Source organism: Scardinius erythrophthalmus, assembly GCF_964197995.2.
Source record: "Scardinius erythrophthalmus genome assembly, chromosome: 12".
NCBI lineage: Eukaryota > Metazoa > Chordata > Actinopteri > Cypriniformes > Leuciscidae > Scardinius > Scardinius erythrophthalmus.
Genome location: NC_138232.1, coordinates 36,057,863 through 36,076,196, shown reverse-complemented (window position 1 = coordinate 36,076,196; position 18,334 = coordinate 36,057,863). Strand labels below are relative to the sequence as shown.

General features: G+C 36.8%; 1 protein-coding gene across 2 annotated transcripts in view; it reads left to right on the top strand.

Moving 5' to 3' along the window:
• kalrnb (kalirin RhoGEF kinase b) overlaps positions 1 to 18,334 on the top strand; it is an 86,623-nt gene that overhangs the window by 36,656 nt on the left and 31,633 nt on the right. For both annotated transcript variants that reach the window (XM_081380273.1, XM_081380274.1), the window contains exons 15-28: positions 639 to 834; positions 6,780 to 6,946; positions 9,271 to 9,390; positions 11,636 to 11,854; positions 13,094 to 13,243; positions 13,570 to 13,684; positions 13,801 to 13,916; positions 14,827 to 14,949; positions 15,083 to 15,265; positions 15,447 to 15,571; positions 15,824 to 15,890; positions 16,055 to 16,161; positions 17,109 to 17,178; positions 17,503 to 17,592. In XM_081380273.1, the coding sequence (XP_081236399.1) occupies positions 639 to 834; positions 6,780 to 6,946; positions 9,271 to 9,390; positions 11,636 to 11,854; positions 13,094 to 13,243; positions 13,570 to 13,684; positions 13,801 to 13,916; positions 14,827 to 14,949; positions 15,083 to 15,265; positions 15,447 to 15,571; positions 15,824 to 15,890; positions 16,055 to 16,161; positions 17,109 to 17,178; positions 17,503 to 17,592 (1,848 nt within the window). The remainder of the gene's footprint in view (positions 1 to 638; positions 835 to 6,779; positions 6,947 to 9,270; positions 9,391 to 11,635; positions 11,855 to 13,093; positions 13,244 to 13,569; positions 13,685 to 13,800; positions 13,917 to 14,826; positions 14,950 to 15,082; positions 15,266 to 15,446; positions 15,572 to 15,823; positions 15,891 to 16,054; positions 16,162 to 17,108; positions 17,179 to 17,502; positions 17,593 to 18,334) is intronic.

Below are 18,334 nucleotides of genomic sequence, written 5' to 3'. Positions count from 1 at the left end.
AAGAAACAAATGCACCATTACAGTATCACAGCAGTGGTCGATCTGACTAATACACTTTCTTCACTTTAGTCTTCTGAAGCCATGCATGCTTTGTGTGACAGACAAAAGTTTTCATCTACTGATAATCTTTGCCTTCTGTGCAATGTTATTTTAGTATTATTTACAATATAGTATTACAGTATTTATTAATATTTTAATAGGTTTTTATTTCATCTTTATATATATGGTTTTTAGTTTAAGATTTGGGGAATTTAGTCATTTTGATCATTTTTCGTTTTTAAAATCATTTTTATTTTGCTTTACCGTATTTATATAAAAATCTGCCTTATTTCTATTACCGAAAGTTTAATTGTATACAGCATTTAGTTTGAGTTCATATTCACTGTAGTTTTACACTGCATTGCTCCAGTAAGCTGTTAACCACTGTGAACACATTTTTTAAAGCATTGAACTGGATCAGTTAAAATTTTCAGTGATTAAATTCTGGTCTGTTTCTCACACACCATGAATCATATTGGACTTTAATGATAATTTAATTGAGCTTTTCACACACTTTTTTTTCATTATATTGAATAGATGTTGTTTATTATTTCATGAATATGAGTGTAAACTGGTAATAAATGGCGTCTGTTTCGTAGGTGATGGGTGAGCTGGACGCATGGAAACAAGATTTGATGCGACAAGCTTCTGATTTCAACACAGAGGAACTCACGCTGGCTGAACAAAGACTGCACAGACACACTGAGCGCAAGCTCGCCATGAACAACATGACCTATGAGGTCATACAGCAGGGACAGGATCTCCACCAGTACATCATGGAGGTCCAGGCTTCAGGTGAGGAGCTGCTCAGAGATACTAGAGATGTAGAGACAGAGTGAAGGGTGCGAGAGAGAGTAATAGTTTCATACTACAGTTGCTGGGTTCTGTTGAATCAGCGTTTTAACACTTTTGGTGTTTGTTGGCAGTTGTTGTTGTGCTGGTGTCACCATTGGTTTCACGCTTGGTTTACCGATGATAACTTTGAGTTGGTCGGGTCATGGAATCTTTGACATAATCTCATTTAATCAGAAATTATCAGGAAAATTTGAATTCAATTAATTACATAATATGCTGATTATTTACTCAAATTATTGAATCACTACTTGAATCAATATTTATGGATATTGAAGATGTTCATAAATAATCTAAAGACATTACTGTGGCAGATTGTGCAAAATCATTGAATAGACATCACAAGAAAACGACTTTAGAAGTCAATGCATTGTTTGTTTTATTTCCATGTAATTGAACATAAGCCTATCACAAGTGTACAGTCCACAGCAATCCATATCTGTCTGCGGTAGACAAAAGGCCCTTCACACAGAACATGTTCTTGCATTCCTTCTCAATACCCTGCATTCTGTCTCATTTTGAGCTGTCTGCTCTCTGTAAGTGTGGTTTGTGAGGCGCGTTGCCTGTGGAGAAAAACATGAACTTGGTACTTTGAGCTTTATTTGCTTTGATGGTAAGAAGACCCCATATACTGGGATCTGTATATGGGTCTGGTGCAATGTTGTTTTAGTATTATTTATATACTATCATAGTATTTATTAATAATTTGAATTTGAGCTTTTATTTTCATATATTGTTTTCATTTTAATTTTAGTTTTTGCAATTTTGCAATTTTTATTATTTTTTCAAATATTTTCTTTTACCTTTTAATTTACATTTATTTCAGTTTTTGTTTTAGTAGCCTATTTTTTGTAGTTCAACTTAAGCTTGCTTATTGCCAAGGCTACATTTTCATTTAATATAGTATAGGCTATATATTTCTGTCATGACAACTCTCTGAGTGTTTGGCACGGTAATGAGAATGACAATGTTGATATATTTGGTCTTGGCGGAATGGATCTGCTGCTGCTGCCGAGCAAGTACAGGACTTGCTACTGCCAATATATACACGCAACGCTGCTGTGAGCAAGTAAGACATGCTGCTGCTGTACAATATAGCGTACATGAATTACCTGTAGCAGATCTATACAGGTGGAGCTGGGGGAAGTGGAGGGTTTCTGAAAGCGCTGCACTGCTACAGCAAATGCTAACCAAGTATTTGAAGGTTGAGCATACCAGCTCATTGGCTACTGATACAACAGGAACCAATCAGCTGTGCCCTATAGATAATGATGTGATTGCAAGCAGTTTGAGTTAAGACCTATTTGCCTGCTCCATATATTCAGATTATATAGTCATCTGCAAAGTTTAATAGTTTCAGTTATAGTTAACAATAATTGCATTAATTATGTATTGCATTAGTTAATAAACTACCTATAGTTAATCGCATTACATTTACCAAATTATTTTAAATTAACAGCACTAACCCATTTATTATTAATATATTAGTGATGTTACGTTCGTGAACGAATCGTTCTTTTTGAACGAATCTTTTAGGTGAACGAATCGTTCTCGTTCACGTAATCCATTGACTCATATTTCTCGTTCACTGAAATTCCTCCCTCCACCGCCGCGCGGCGCTATTGCAGCGCATGTGAACGAACTGGTACATGTCGTTCGTGAACGAAAAGAACCAGTTGTTTGAACGATAATGGTGGCGAACCGATAGAGCTGGGTTTGTGTAGTCAGCATATTTGCATCAAAGAAGGAAATTAACACTTTACCAATCATGAAAACAGTTTAATAACGCAAGCATGGTTAAATATAACAAAGACAAATTAACATTGTCATTTTGTACTTGACGGTTCACTTGATTTAAATTTACACTTCTCTTTACCTGCTTTTCTTTTCTTTTGTTTGTGTGTTTTAGACTTAGTTTTGTGGTATTTTGCACTTTGAAAAATTTACTTTACTACTTGTGTTCATTTTGTATGATCAAAAATGAATTAATTACGTTTTATTCATGTCATATGCACTTCTCTAAAAACTAAAACAAACCAAAAAATATGACAGTATTGGTTAGGTCTCATTTGCGTAACGTCAGCAAATAACATTTCAGTTAGGGCTATGAAGGGGCATGTAATTGGTTGGATCTAATGAACGAATACGCCCGTCACTGACCGAGATCGCTCTGTTTCAAGTCTGAACGAGAGAGAGATCTCGTTCGTGAACGAATTGATCAAACTGGTACTTTCGTTCGTGAATGAGAGTACTGGGTAGATCGGTCATTTAGCATGTGATTCAATCTCATCTCATATAGGTGTGCGTATAATTGTTTATCATATTTAACATACATAACATAACTCAACGTTTAATATAATCCCAGATTTATGAATGTGTATGTCTGACCAAACAATTAAAATGTTAATTATGCAAGAAAACCTTGGTTTGGTCATCTGAACCTCTTATTTAGACTTATTTTATTAATTTAGTAAATAAGGCACAAATTTTAACAAAGCCAAATCAGTTTTTTTTAACAAGTAAATACGTTCGTTAAAACATATCATAAAATACACTCTTTTTTGCCACCTGCTGCAGTATTTATGAAGAAATTGTCACTGAACGAATCAGTGAACGAGTCTGAACGAATCATTTTGGTGAACGAACTGAAAATGAACGAGTCTCTGGAAAGAATCAAAATTTTCACCACTATAATATATATTAGGGCTGTCAAGATTAACGCGCACATTTTTCTCAGTTTTATGCATTAAAAATATTTAATGCAATTAATAAAGCATCCGTTTCTTTCCGTCTTCCTTTAGCTACCGTTTCAATTATATGTCCATGCTCTTATTATATGTCATGCTCTCCTGTCTGTGTGACACACACGTGACTCATGCACACAGAGTGCCGTTTCAGACAGCACGCAAAAACACAAAATTTTGCCAAAATGCCCATGTGAAATGATTACAATAAAAAAAAATTATTAAAAACTGTAATGTTAGGTGCGATTAATTACAGATTTTTTTTACAGATTAATTACTTAATTTCTTAAATGATAGCACACTATATATGCAGTATATACTGTATATAGTATATATATACTGTATATACGTGTGTGTGTGTGTGTATTTATCATATATATTGATATATGTACATACCTGTGTATGTATGTATATATACATATATATATATATATATATATATATATATATATATATCCTTTATGGATATGGATCTTCATCCTTTATGGATCTTATTATCTTGCACGTACAGATGATTTTATCGCTGACCTGCTGTCCTTCATCCACTGTCCGTTTTTTATTTGTGCACATGTCACTGTGCTTCTCTTTTATTATTAGCTTCTTCTCTCTCACGCCATGTGATGAGAACATAATTTGTTTCACCAGTAATAATAACCTTTTAAAACAAAGCTTGTTGGAGTAACATGAACACTCTACATCCAACAGCCTACTTTACAATGTTTAAATATGTGCTGTTTGTTGAGTCAGTGTGAACCAGCCTTTATGGCAGTAAGACAGTTGGCTAATGTCTGCTGTAAGGGCCAGTGAGAGATGAGAACGCAGGAGTGATGATGAGTTAGTGTTCAGTGGAGAGATAAAAGAGTGTGAATCAGTCATCGCTTCACTCCTCCGTGCTCTGTTGTATTTTATTGACAGTTACCACGGACACAACAGCAGAAAGCTGCTACCCACATTATGGGCTGCCTTAGATTCGTGTGATGAAAGAGGAAGAGAGAGAAGCGGAGGATTGGGTGGAAAGATAAGGATGGAAAATGTGTGTATGGCAGCAAGAGAAGATGAAATGGATTGGAGGAAGTGGAGGGAGACGGAGCTCCAGACAGCTCTGGGATCTCTCATACTATTAACTCTGTATGCAGGGGTAAGGTTGCTATGGAAACCCCCCTTTACATCCCCTATACCAAGGTTTCCATGGTGACAGGGGCCTTCGCTCGTCACTTTGGGGTTCCTCGGACACACTCTATCGCTCATTGTTGGGTTGCCGCGAGGATGCTCGGGATACTGCAGAGGCCGTCCTGTCACTCGCACATCGCGTTCCCATGGGAACCGACTCCTGTGGCCTGCTGTGAGGTTGTCATGGAGACAGCCCACGGGCAGGTAGCTGAGGATAAGTGGGGTGATGTAAGGGTTAGTAGAAGGAGGTTAAAACGCCCTGTGTTGTATCTGCAGAGAGGAGTCTCACAAGCACTTACCCAGATGCTGGTTGTCTGTCACGCACTAATGCAGTTACAGACACACGCATATGATCGATGCCATGCATTTGACGCTCTGCTGGGCAGCTGGGACATTCCATCACACAACTCACCTGACACGTTCCCCGCTCACATGCCATAATAACTCCTCGCTGAGATGGAGACCTTCAGAGGAGGCTTGAGACATAGTTGTTCACAGCACAGCGCACCCTGCTGGACAGAGGAAAGAAAATGAACTACTTGCACAACTGCTTCCACATTATACTTATGACAACTCCGGTAACAGTGTTCAGCGCACATACATGAGAACGCAGAATATTACTATCGCTGTCAATTGATTTAAAACAATGAATCATGTTCTCTGCATTAACATGAATTATCTTGAACCTGCTGAAATGTTCCTATAAATATATTTTCTTTCCAACTGTGCATTCTGAATAATAAATAAATATATTTCCCCACTAGCCTGCAGCAGTCCAGTGCTCGTCTTTTCATTAACTCTACTGATCATATTTCATATCTGTTGAGTTTCTGAAATACCTGTCTCTGAAAATGTCCATATTTTTAAATCTTCTTGCTGACACTGCCGTTTAGTCAACTAGGTGACTACAGCCAAAGACTATAGAATAACACAAGACGCGGTACTCATATTGTTTTGAATGGGAAAAAGTGCAACGCTTCCTTTGGCGGAATAAGTCCCGGCTTCTAAATATTTGCAATACTTGAGTCTGAACAAGACCGGAATCAGACTTAAGTTCGTCTCAAGTCTCAAAAATATGGTCTAGGACTCAGACTTGGACTCAACACTGAACAAGTATAGCACTTTTCAAGCAAAACATTTTACAAAAAAAGTTTGTTTGGTGATGATAAAGATGAAATGATAGTACAAACATACAGCTCATAAAGAACACAAACAGTATTTGGAGACTTTCTTGTTGTCAAATGTTTGTGGAACATGATTTGTTTACACATGCTACTTAGATTGATATTTTATTATTGGTTATTATTGAATCATATTCACACCATGTTCGTTCGTTGGCCAGAGGAGAACTAGCCCCTGACTACGTTTTTTTCTCCATTCTGTCACCTGATGGAGTTTGGGTTCCTTGTCACTGTCGTCTCTGGAATGCTTAGTTGGGGACTCTTAATATTCAACAATATTATTGACCTGACTGTACTGACGCTTCTGTGTGAGATCTGAACTGCTTTATAGATGAAATTAACTAATTTAAAGGAACACGGCAACTTTTTGGGACTTTAGCTTATTCACCGTATCCCCCAGAGTTAGATAAGTCCATACATACCCTTCTCATCTCCGTGTGTGCCGTAACTCTGTCTGACGCACCCACCGCTAGCCTAGCTTAGCACAAATGCTAGAGGTAAACGGCTCCAGCTAGCATACTGCTCCCAATAAAAGACAAAATAACGCCAACATTTTCCTATTTACATGTTGTGATTTGTATAGTCACAGCGTGTACAAATAACAAGGTCACATGAGACACAGCCATCTTCTAACCGTATACATACTGGGAACTATATCCTCAGAAGGCGAAGCACTGCTACTTGAGCGGAGTGATTTGTTCGCAGCACCTGAGAAGCCCCATGGTGAGGAGCAGAGAGTTCACTCAGAGTTGAAGTAAATCACTCCGAGTAAATATGTATGTGTATTTTTCAGGTGTGGAACTCACCGGAGAAAAAGATGTTGATTTGGCGGCAAAAATTCAAGAGCTGCTGGAGTTCTTGAATGAAAAGCAGCATGAGCTGGAAGTGAGCGCAGAACACACACACAAACGTCTGGAGCAGTGCTTGCAGCTACGACACCTTCAGGCGGAGGTCAAACAGGTGTGTGTTTAAAACCAATTGCTACATCTCAGCTCATGCTCACATTTTGGGACCCTACTTGAAGTCACACTCATCGTAATGTCATGAGTAACGCCTGATTTCGGGAAAAAAGCCTGTGCTAATGTCCGAGATTCTGACTGATGCCATTAGTACTGAGTGCCCAGCTAATTGCCTTTATCGTTGACACTTTGAGCGCGCACACACACACACATATCGCTCATATCCAGACTCTGGCAGTGCGTGGGTGCAGACTGCAGCCCTGCATTTCAGAAAAATGAATCAATCAATTCACTTGCAGTATTTCATAGACAGCATTGCTTTCTTACTGGCAGCGCTGTCATTTCGGGAGCTCTCAGCTTTATCTTTGCTCTTTAATTAATTATATTGTATCTTATTTCTATATGTACTTTCTTGCACATCAGTTTGGTTAGAACATGAATGTAAATGTAGGCAGGGTGTTACATAATGTGGGAGTGGGGACTCCCTCCAGCTCAGCTTTAATGTTTCTGCACATTTCACTGATTCTTGAAAAATGTCACGAAACGTTGAACAATTTGCCATTAGTTTTGAAAATGGCAGCATTTCCACTTTGATATGAATCAGAGATGTTAACTAGAATGTTCTTTAAACAAATCATCTTACTTACTGACCTCATATTGTTAATAAATATTTGAAATAAATAAAAAGTACAATAAAATGAACAAAAGTAGACGTACTAAATAGTCCTGAGAGAAGGAAAAGGGTCATTAAGAAACCCAAAATTGTAAAACCAGTAATAGTTTTGGATTAGATTTGGAATAGAATTTGCATTTTATTTAAACCACCATGTATATATTTTGCACAAGTCATGTCATAGGTCTGTTCAAAATACTCCAGTCTTCAGTGTAACAAACATACACACACACACACACACACACACACACACATATATATATACACATACATACACACACACTGTAAAATGTGATCAGTTGACTTGACTTAAAAAAAGTGAGAAAACCTGTTGCCTTAAGTAAATAAACTTCATGTGTAATTGAAAAAAATAAGTTATGTGAACTTGACAATTCCACACAACTTAATTTTTTCAATATATATTATTATTATATATACAGTGTGTATTTATATATATAAATATAGCTACTAATTAGACATACTTAAAATTAGGCATACATATATATGTATGCCTAATTTTAAGTGTGTCTAATTAGTAGCTAACAACACCAGTTAAACAAATTAGCTGCTGACAGTGGCAACAATTCAATAGATGGAGCTGAAAATCGGTTGGGAGCCATCCTATACTGTACATTTATAGTTGAATGCTTGATTTGCAAATATTTATTATTTGACATGCCACATTATTTCTGTATCTGACAGTGTTGGGACATTGAGTTACAGCAAGGAAAACACATTTCAAAATTTTTGTCAGAAAATGGAAAAAGCAGGAGGCTACACCAAACCCTAAATGAATACCTCTGAATATGTTAACAGATTAATCTGAAATAATTCATTGCCTTTCATGTTTCACTTCTATAGCCTGTTTTGTCACATGGCTGTGTGTGTGTGCATTTGCATACACCAGAGCCGGACAGTAACGGAGTAAATTTACTTGAGTATAGTACTTAAGTACAATTTTGAGGGATCTGTACTTTACTCGAGTATCATTTTTGGGGAGTACTCATGACTTTACTCAAGTACATTTGAGAGGCAAATATTGTACTCTTTACTCCGCTACATTTCTATCCATAACCGTGAGTACCCGTTACTTCTTCTAAAACAAGGAAAAAAAAGGAAAAAAGAATAATCTCGGAAACCCTCAATTTGTTGTTTCCCTCTCAAACGTGATTGGATTGTGCAGGCGCCACTGATTGGGATAGCCTATCAGAAATCACCTTCAGCTTTCCGCCAAAGTCAACTCAATGGTCAGATTTAGATAAGAGACGAAACCATGGACGAAACAATGGATGAAGACGCAGCAGGTCCATCCCGGGAATGTGCCAACCCGTGACCCCACCCCGCCAGACTATTTCAATTTTCTGAACAAGTTAATGATAGTTTTCGCTTCAAGTGTTTGCTGTGTTTACCAATGTAAGCACTGTGGCAGTAGTAATGCAATATTTATAAAATGTACTCTTGTATTCGTGATACTCAAGTACTTTTAAAAACAAGTACTTCAGTAGACATCTGACTGTAGTACTTTTACTTGTACTTGAGTAAAATTTAGCAAGGGGTATCTGTACTTTTACTCAAGTAATGAAGCTGTGTACTATGTCCGCCTCTGGCATACACGTGCAGGATCATTTACATGCGTGTGATGGTCTGTGCAGGTGCTGGGTTGGATCCGTAATGGTGAATCCATGCTGACGGCGAGCACAACGAATGCTGGTTCCCTGTCTGAGGCGGAACAACTTCAGAGAGAGCATGAACAGTTTCAGCTCGCCATCGAGGTACACACACACACACACACACACACACACACACACACACACACACACACACACACACACACACACACACACATTTTGCTTAATAGATTCAGCAGGGGGCAGCTGAATCTGCTATAATATACTGTAATATGAACATTAATATTAAATATTAAACCTTGTGTACATTATTACCTGCAATTAGAAAAAAAAAAAAATCTGCTAGTAGAAAACAGATTATTTATTTAACCCTGCAGGTGGTAATAAACACATTTTGGGTAATGTTAGTATGGGTTTTCATTGTTCTCAACATAAACAGAAGATAAATTGATCTATAAATTATAATGCCTCTCTTTGTTATTTTCATCAAAGGCATGGAATACCAAACAGCTGAGTTGATTTTTTCTGAGTTTAGAAAAAAACAACAATTACTCAGCAAATTTATGAAGTAAGAAGCACGTTAGTCCAAAATGAAGACCGAGTTTTAATTCAGCAAATTGCTGCGTATAATTCTCCACTAACGACAGCCTCTCTAAATCAAAGGAAGTCAGTGCTGAGTAATGGCCAAATTTTCCCTTTCGCCAAATATATGTTTTAATCATCTACAGCAATGGTTCTCAAACTTTTCAGGCCAAGTACCACTTTTCATCAACTCATATTTGCGATGCCAAACAAATGTGTGAATTTAGGCTGCTAGTTTTATTCATCCAGCATGTGCTCTTGTGAAAGAATCAGACTGTGCTTCACCACTGATTGTTTTGGCTTTGAACGGCAGGACGTCTAACTGAATGTGTCTTAATTGCCCTCCTAAGGAGCCCCTCCGTGACCTTACCCGCCTCTTCTGCGGTCCTGCCAGTTAACAAAATTAATTTAAGTACACCTCAAGAATTAAAACGAGCCCCTTCTTGAAAGTAAGGGTGTGCAATTTTGAGAGAAAAAAAATATTTCTATATTTCCTGGAACAACGATAATTTGCCAATTTTATTTATTTACATATTTGCTTATTAGATGTATGCATGAATCATCTTATGTAAAATTCTTACATTTAATCAATAAATTCAATTATTATAATACACTGCAGAAATCTAATTCTAAGGTCACAGTCTTAATGAGTGAGTCATTTATTCAACCAATTTGCTCAAATGGCTGATTCATTCAGCAAGTGACTGTGGCTGTGTTCGAAATCGCCCCCATACCCATATTCACTATTCCCTACATTACTCCACTAATATAGTCCACTTTAAGGAGTGAATGAAAACGAGTGAGTGAATTCAGACACTGAGTGCGTCGGAAGGGCTGCCGCTTTTGCATACTGTAGTTTGTATTTGTCTTTTAATAATCATTTTAAACTTAGCAAACTGGCAGCTCCAATAGTAATACAAGATTTATCTTGAGCTCTGTCATGTAAATTAGCATGTATAAACCTTAATTAAACAATTTAATAATCAATTAAAAAGGAATTTATACCTGTATGATATTACGCTGTACCCACATTAGACCAGCGGTTTGGAAAATTGATGGATGGATGTTTCAGTCGCGAACGCAATCTTCTGGCGATACCAAGAATTAATTCGGCATGACCCTCACAGTGCATTATGGGTATTCCCTAGCCATTGAGCATACATCGGTCGGTTGCGGTGCATTATGGGATTGAAAGAGTGCACTCGATAATGTCCACTATGGTTTCGGACACCACTACAAATGGCTGTCCCCTCAAATAGTGCCCTATTGAAGAGAGCTGTGATTTCAGCTGTGATTTCAGACACAGCCTGTTGGATCATCATATGTGGATCATTGAATCAATGATTCGTTCAAATATGCTGATTCATTCAGCAACAAAGTGCACTGTGTTGTTTGGAAGACGCACAGAAGTTTCACTGTGAAACTCAGTTTGGTACTATTTTAAATTGAGTGTCTAAAATGTAACACAATATTTACTTCTTGTTTATTGAACTGTTTTAAAAAAAATCAATATCTAATTTGCAATCGTGTTGATATTCTGAAAAACTAGCATGCTTGTTTGTGTGATATTGCTTAACTATGGTATATTACAGAAAGATAAGACCCCCATATATTGATTTTCATTCTAATTACATTCTACTAGGCTACATCAGTAAGTGAAAGTGTGAACTCAAGACAGGTCTTAGCTTTTTTTTTTTTTTTTTTTTTTTTTTTTGCAAAGTGAGTGACATGTTTGGTGTCAGCTTCCACATAGTTAAATATCGTTAATTATTTAGCCTTACTTGAAAGTCCCTCTCTTTGCCCACAGTCTCTGCTCCACGCCGACTCCCTCCAGCGCACCCACCAGAGCGCCCTGCAGCTCCAGCAGAGAGCGGAGCTGCTGTTGCAGGCCGGTCACTATGACCCAGACGCCGTCCGGGCCTGCGCCGAGACCGTGGCCCTGCACTGGCAAACCCTCATGCTGAAGATGGAGGACAGATTAAAGCTGGTTAATGCCTCTGTGGCCTTCTACAAGACATCTGAACAGGTGGGTTGTAATGGAGTATGTCATGGTTACCATCAATATCAACAAGTGTTAGTGGCTGAGATTGTGGTTGAACTAGTGATAAACCTGTAAATTTTAATTTAAATGGGTTAACTTATCAGCCTTTTTTAGATAAAAAAATGTTATGTACATGTGAACCAGATGGATGTCTTTGGCCATTGCAGTAAATGTCATGGTTTTTTCAGTGCCTCACGCCATGAGCGCTGCATTTTTAACATGCCCTGTGAGGTTTTTAGTAGCTCATTTGAAAATTTCAAGACTCCTTTTGCAGTATACACTGAGTTCACCTTTGAGTTGTAGCCTTCATTTAAAGTAATATTTTAAGGGCATAAGCTGTATATTTTAGACACTACCATTCAAAAATTTGGTGTCAGTGGTAAATGGTGGCTGCATTCATTTGATCAAAAATACAGTATAACAGTAATATTGTGAATTATTATTACAATTTAATATGTTAAATTGGTGCTTAAGTATTTCTTGAAAATTATGTTGAAAACGGTTGTGCTTCTTAATTCTTTTGTGGAAACTGTGATGCATTTTGTCCATGATTCTTTGATGAAAAGAAAGTTCAGAGAAAACAGCATTTATTTGAATTTTATTTTTGATTTTTGAAAATCTTTACTGTCACTTTTGGCCAGTTTAATGCATCCTTGCTGAATAAAAGTATTAATTTCAATCAATCAATCACTAAAATCTTACTGTCCCCAAACTTTTGAATGGTAGTGTACATTAGTCTAACCTGTGGTAATAAAGTATGCTTTTAAAAATCCAAAAAATACAGTTCATAGATAGATTTCACTTCACATGGGGTCACATGAGATCCTTTGAGATAAAAGAGCCATTGGCATTGAAGAACGACTTGCCTTAAAGGTACATTGATTTGGATATTTGGATATTATCGCCCAATAATCATGCTCATTTGTACCTAAACAGTATTGTTAGCTCCCCCTAGTGTCAGTTCCAACATCTTCCGAAAATACACACTATTATATTTTTTTTTTTTCTCCAATGAATGCAATAAATATTTGCCAAATGTTAATGGTGGCAACTTTATATATGTCTCTTTACTGTCATTACATTGTATTGTATTAAATATATTACCATCATATCTGTGATTGGCCACCCTGCTCTCTGACTGACCACTGTAAACCATACAAAGACTTAAATTAAGCTTTGTGATGCTACTTTGATTGTGTGTAACATAGTGTATGTCTACCTCAGGTATGTAATGTGTTGGAGAGTCTGGAACTGGAGTACAGGAGAGAGGAGGACTGGTGCGGAGGTCATGATAAATTGGGCTCAATGGCAGAGACTGACCACGTCAGCCCTCTCATCAACAAACACCTGGAGCAGAAAGAAGCCTTTCTCAAGGTACACCTCACACCCACACATACACAGACTCAAAACACCTGCAACAACAGAAGCTCATCAGCTCTCTCACCAATTTGTCCTTTTTTATATTTTTAAAAACTGCATCTGCAGCAAAATTTCACCATATGTGACCACATATGTGTCAGTTAAAATAGGTCACATCATGTAAAAAATATTTTCATTTGTAATAAAGAAACCTTGACTAAAATATTTCCTCAACACTCCTAAAACTTCACTTGCTATCAACATGGTAAATGAAGAAGTCACTGTACAGTTTAGGCTTATGTGCACTGACTCTACGGAATGTTTTATTTCTCTGGTTCTAGGCGTGTACTTTAGCTCGTCGTAATGCAGAGGTCTTTCTCAAATACATCCATCGAAACAATGTGAGCATGCCTGGGGTCGCCACCCACAATCGAGCCACTGAGTCCCAAGTCAAAGGTCAGGACTACTTAAAGGCATTATAACTGCAAAATATACAGTTGGTCTGTATGCGATTGTGCCTGGATGTTTGTAATTGTGCATTGATGTTGTCTTGTGTTTTTTTTTATGTTTAGCCATTCTGAGTGAGCTGCTACAGAGGGAAAACCGTGTCCTTCATTTCTGGACTCTGAAAAAAAGACGTTTAGACCAGTGCCAACAGTATGTTCTGTTTGAACGACACGCTAAACAGGTGAGTGAGAGAGTTTTACACAGGCATATATGTTTTGAAGCAGTCAATAACATTGGTGGATTTGTCTTTGAAGAAAAAGAATTACACTTCACCATACTTTTAAAATAGTATTTGTTACGGAAATAATATAGTTAAGACTATAAAAGAATATAGTTAAGTGCAAATTTGTGTGTTTTTAACCCACTTAAGTAGGTCTTAATTCCATCTTTATGTAATTTCATAATTACTTTTATTGTCCTTGAAATATGGTTATAGTGTACTGCCAAATGTACTGACAAGGATTTACGGGAAAGTATTTAATATAATTTCTATTGAAACTTGAATGTCATGTATTTAAATATATTGGTAATTGTACATTTGTAATGATGAAGTTTAATACAATGTATTAAATTGAAATGTAATATCGAATAAAGCACTACTTGATTATAATCAAGTACTTTACATGTGCTTTAGTTTGTTAGTCAACGCATAAAAGTGGTTCTTTTAAAACACAATGATTTCAAATGTCTTTAAAGTATAAATATAAAATATATTAGATATAAAATAAATATAAAATTTTAATTTGACATTATTGCTAAGCGCACTTTTTAAGTGAACTTAAGTGTTAAGCAACTTAGTCATTAAAAAAGTGTATTCTCTTTAAGTACACTTAAGTGCCATTTATTTCATAAAAAAATGTAATACAGTTTTTAAAAAATCATTATACTGTACTAGATGAAGTACTGTACAAATGCACATTCAATACAATTAACATACTTCTTTTACACAAGGGTTAGGAACTTTTTGTTTAAACCATTATTTAGACCTTTATCTAGTACACAATGGAAATCTGCTTGTCCAATGAGAGAAGAGATTGTGAATAAACACATAAAATGATTTTTAACTTTTTAAAACTCTGTCCTCTATGCAGGCCATTGACTGGTTACAGGAGTCAGGAGAATATTTTCTATCCACACACACATCGCCTGGTGACACCAGCGAAAAAGCTCAGGAACTACTAAAAGAGTACGAAGATTTCCGTGTGTCCGCTAAGGTAAAAACATTGACAACAGTCAGTGATGACAATTATTGAAAAATCATTCACTGTCATGTTGTTTCAAACTTGAATTATTTTTTTGGAACATAAAATCAGAATTTTTATGAAGAATATCCTTCTTCACTTTCAGCAAACGCAGGAGAAGGTGAAGCTGTTGATCCAGCTAGCTGGTAGTTTAGTGGAGAAAGGGCATGTCCATGTGACCGAGCTCAAGAGGTGGGTGTCCACGGTGGACAGACGGTACCGAGACTTCTCCATGCGGATGGGTCAGTACCGCTGCACCTTAGATCGAACGCTGGGAGTGTGTTCTGAGGTGAGATGCCACGCAAAGCCAGTTTATGCATCCTGTTTATAAATAATAATTTTATATCTTGAGGAATCAAAAGTTTAGATCAGATAAAAAAGCAATTTTTGGTCTATGTAGCAAGAATGTGAATGTGTGCAACATATTCCTGGATCAACATCTTTGTCATTTCCTCTGACCTCTCCAACAGGACAATAAAGATCTGGAGCTGGACATTATTCCAGCCAGCCTGACCCACCCTGACCCAGAGGTCAACCTCAACGACCCTGACCATGAAGTTAATGAGGAAAAGAAGAAATCTGCCAGAAAGAAAGAGTGAGTGATGAAGATTTTAAATATGACTCAGAATCCTTATGGTGCGTGCCAGCTTCCTGTGCGCAGGTTAAGCCGATAGTCCCAAACTAAATCACAGCATCAATAGCTTCTTCTTCACACAAAATCCTTTTTAATCTAAATCATTTCCTGAGGAATTAGCTTTGTGTTATGAAGTGCTGTCTCAGACGTTCTTTGCATTTGAATGTCTGTAATTTGCTGGGCTTTCAGTGGGGCGTTTTGGTCTCTCTGTAGGTATATTATGGCTGAACTGCTCCAGACAGAAAGAGCTTATGTACGAGACCTACAGGAATGTTTGGAGGTGAGAATGTTTCTTCTGCCAAAGAGAAGCTTTAGAGGTTTTCTCAGTGATCTCAGACAGTCATGGCTTTTGATTGCAACAATAATCCAAGGCTGCATAGTTATATACTGTACAAGAATTGTGAACTAAGGATAAACTAACCTTCCTTGTGCTTTTATGCGCAGACTTTTCACTGGGAAATGACGAGCGGTGCAGAGATCCCATCTGGAATTGCGAATAAGGAACATGTGATCTTTGGGAATATTCAGGAGATTTATGAATTCCACAACAAGTATGTTTTCAAACAGGCTTTACATCCAGGTTTATGTACATTGATTTGCATAGGCGCTATAGCTTAGCAGTAAAGCTGTCATTTTGATGGCTCGTAAATCTGTAACTTTGATGGTCTGTGTAAGTATGTGAGTAATTAGTAGTGCTTGCCAAGGAGATCTAGCATTCCCATTCTTCTCAATGGCAGTTGCTTAGCTGGTGCATTTCCACCCTAAATTACGGCACGGCACTTACTACCATCTTTGCGCATGAGACTCAGACTCAAATAGTGTTGTTATTGTTAACTCAAACAAAAGCATATGAAAATAGTTTTTGTTAATTGATACAATGCTGAAATAAAATAAATATTATTTAATAAAAAAATACATAATATTAATAAAATATAATAAATATTTGTTATTTAATATAAAATAGTATATTAATAAAATACATATTAGAAATATTAGATGGAAAAACTTAAAAAACATAAATGAAAATTATAAGTGGTACCTTGGCAAAGTTAAACCACTAAAATTACTAAAACTAAACTGAAATAAAAAAAACTTTAGATTTTTTTAAAGCTAAAATTACATAACATAATTAACATAACAATATTCCTAAAATTAAAATGAAAACTGAAAAATTTAAATAAATTCAAAATATTAATACATTCTTTAATAGTATAATATTACTATAATAACACTCTCAAGAGCAGATTGGCTGATGCAAAGTGCCAAACTTAACTTAAATTTAATATTTCATCCTTTCAGAAGAACAGAATGATCATGTTCATCAGTGTTCATTGGCCAATGCTGATATTCTCAAAATTACCAAATATTGGTCTTTCACTAGGAGCAACTACCCTATCAACAGCCTGGAAACCACTCACTCCGACGACACGCACATTCATATTTTTTAAGAAAGTGTAAAAAAATTGTTGTGTTTTACCATAATTTGTTGTTTTTGCAGCATTTTTCTTAAAGAGCTGGAAAACTATGAGCAGCTTCCAGAAGATGTGGGCCATTGTTTTGTCACATGGGTGAGATACAGATGAATCACTGTCTTTTTTCCTCAACATTTTCTTTGTTAGGAGAACATATTGTGTTTTCAGTATGGACAAGTCGTCATCATTTTACTCCATTTGAATATTTAAAAACCATTGTGTGCTAAGAGGCTGTAAAAATGGGAAATTTGCCCACTCTGCATTTTGTTGATCATTATTTAAAGCATGAAATGTCTAAAATATCAATTCAGCTGTGAAGTATTAATGCTCATAAGCAGTTGCTTCTGGTACTTTCAAAATCCGGTGAGATTGTTTGCAACATAAATAGTGAATGTGTTTATTTTTTTCCTTGTTCTGAAGGCTGATAAATTTCACATGTACGTCACCTACTGCAAAAACAAGCCCGACTCCAGTCAGCTCATCCAGGGCCAGGCCGGGAGGTTCTTCGATGTGAGTCGGCTCTCTTTTTTCTCTCAGTTCATTTTGGAGGTTTGTGTGGCATGTGAGGTGAGAAACAAGAGATGACTCAAAGAACAGACAGGGAGTGCTAGAGAGCTGCTGTCACCCACCCTGAATACTCTCCCAGCTAACAGGGAATGTTTTCAGGACTTTAGCTAATGTTCTGGCAAGGTTCTTTCAAAGTTATGAACAAACGTTCTTCCTGTAATGTTAATAGAATGTTCGTTCAAAGTTATCTGTTCTTTAATAATGTTCTCAAAATGTTAGCACAAAAACATTTGTCTAATATTTTTTAAACTACTTGTTACAGAATGTTCATGTGATGTTCCCATACAGTTTGAAGAATGATAAAAAATGGAATGTTTTCTTAACGTTTGCATATCCACGTCTTTAAGACATTTAAAAAACCTCTCGGGTTATGACTGTAACCATGGTTCCCTGAGAGTGGAACGAGACGCTGCGTCATGATTAGGCCTGTCGCGATAGTCGATAAATCAATTAATCGCACGATAAAAAAAATGAGCTCGATAATTTTTCCGGCCGCGATAATTCTATTTGCATGCTTGTTTGTTTCTCTCTCTCTCTCTCTCTCTCTCTCTCTCTCTCTCTCTCTCTCTCTCTCTCTCTCTCTCTCTCTCTCTACCTCTCCCAAAGCGGCTGTTTACACCTGGCCACTTCATGCGTTTTCTCAGATGGGATAGCTATCCGATCGTGAAAAGACCAGGTGCATTTA